General features: G+C 63.1%; 1 protein-coding gene across 1 annotated transcript; it reads left to right on the plus strand.

The window, feature by feature from the left end:
- Window positions 1-273: 273 nt before the first annotated feature.
- LOC119357606 lies at window positions 274-1,219 on the plus strand. Its single transcript, XM_037624498.1, has one exon. The coding sequence runs from the start codon at window positions 274-276 to the stop codon at window positions 1,096-1,098; it is 825 nt and encodes a 274-aa protein (XP_037480395.1). The 3' UTR covers window positions 1,099-1,219.
- Window positions 1,220-1,341: the final 122 nt, after the last annotated feature.

Raw genomic sequence — 1,341 nt, forward strand, 5'->3', positions numbered from 1 at the left:
TCCAGACTTTGAGGCTTTGAGCCGACCATGTCCTCCCACTTTGCTCACCTCGATGCGTACGTGAACACCACGTCCAAAGTCTCCCGCCATCACCACCCATAAGAGTCCCACATTTCAATCATCCATCAACACCCGGATCGGTCCTGGATCCCCCAAGACCTTCGCGACCAACAACCGCGACATGCAATCATCGTAGCCGGCGACTCTAATCTACTCCGGCGACCAAGAAGAGGCGGCGGGAAGGTCAGGAACCCGATCGCCGACCGATCGACCATGCCGAGGGAGTGCAACCCGTGCAGCGGCATGCTGGCGCTCTTCAAGGGGCGCCCCAGGGCGCAGCAGCTGTCGCAGCCGCCGAAGCCGACGCTGCTCCGCCGCACGTTCGGCAGGATGAAGAGCAACCGCCGGCGCCGGCGCCACCGCTCCAGCAGCTTCAGCTCCGTGCGCGCGGTCTTCTGGCCGCTCATGTCCATGGGCTCCGATGTGGACCGCAGCTTCGTCGCCGACCGGCCGCCCAGGAGCTCCTCCGACGACAGCGGCGGCACAGCCGTGCGCGCGCCGTCGCCGTCCCTCGACACGCCCGGCGCGGGGTCGACCACGGCGGCGCGGCTGCTCGCGATCCAGGCTCAGATCAGCGAGGCCGCCGCGTCGGCGTCTCCTGCCAAGCAGACCGGCACGGCATCTGGCGCCGTGCGCGCCCCGTCGCCGTCGCTGGACGAGCAAGCAGCGTTGTCGACGACGGCCGCGCGGGTGCTCGCGCTGCAGGCCCGGCTAGGCTCGGCCGCGGTATTCGCGTCGCCGACGAAGCCGATCACCACCGCGGTGCATCGTCTCAGCGACGTGGCCGCCGCCTGCGGAGACGGCGACGTGGAGGAGGCGTGCAAAGGCTTCGAGCGGCACCTGATGGAGATGCTGGTGGAGGAGGCCAAGGTGGGGGACCTCATGGACGTCGAGGAGCTGCTGGGATGCTGGGAGAAGCTCAGGTCGCCGGTGTTCGTCCGGCTCGTCGGCCGCTTCTACGGCGACCTCTGCATGGACCTCTTCTCCGACCTCGATGACGATGTGTCATCCGAGTCGTCCGATGACTCGACTGTTTGACCGCGCCCGGCGCTTCCTGCTGGGGTTTTCAGTTTGTCCCAATGACGGGTGGACCCGGATGTGATTATTTTATCATTTTATTATATCATTTCTCCAGATTGAGGGAGAAAACTGTTTCATGCTTTTGTCCAAGTCGTTGTATGTACACCTCTTTTTCCTGCTTTTTTTTTTGCGCTGGTATCTCTTTTTCCTGTCTGAAGCATTGCTGAGAGAGGCTTGTTCTGCACCTAAAGAAAATGGAAA

The sequence above is a fragment of the Triticum dicoccoides genome, chromosome 2A (assembly GCF_002162155.2).
Source record: "Triticum dicoccoides isolate Atlit2015 ecotype Zavitan chromosome 2A, WEW_v2.0, whole genome shotgun sequence".
Classification (NCBI taxonomy): Eukaryota; Viridiplantae; Streptophyta; class Magnoliopsida; order Poales; family Poaceae; genus Triticum; species Triticum dicoccoides.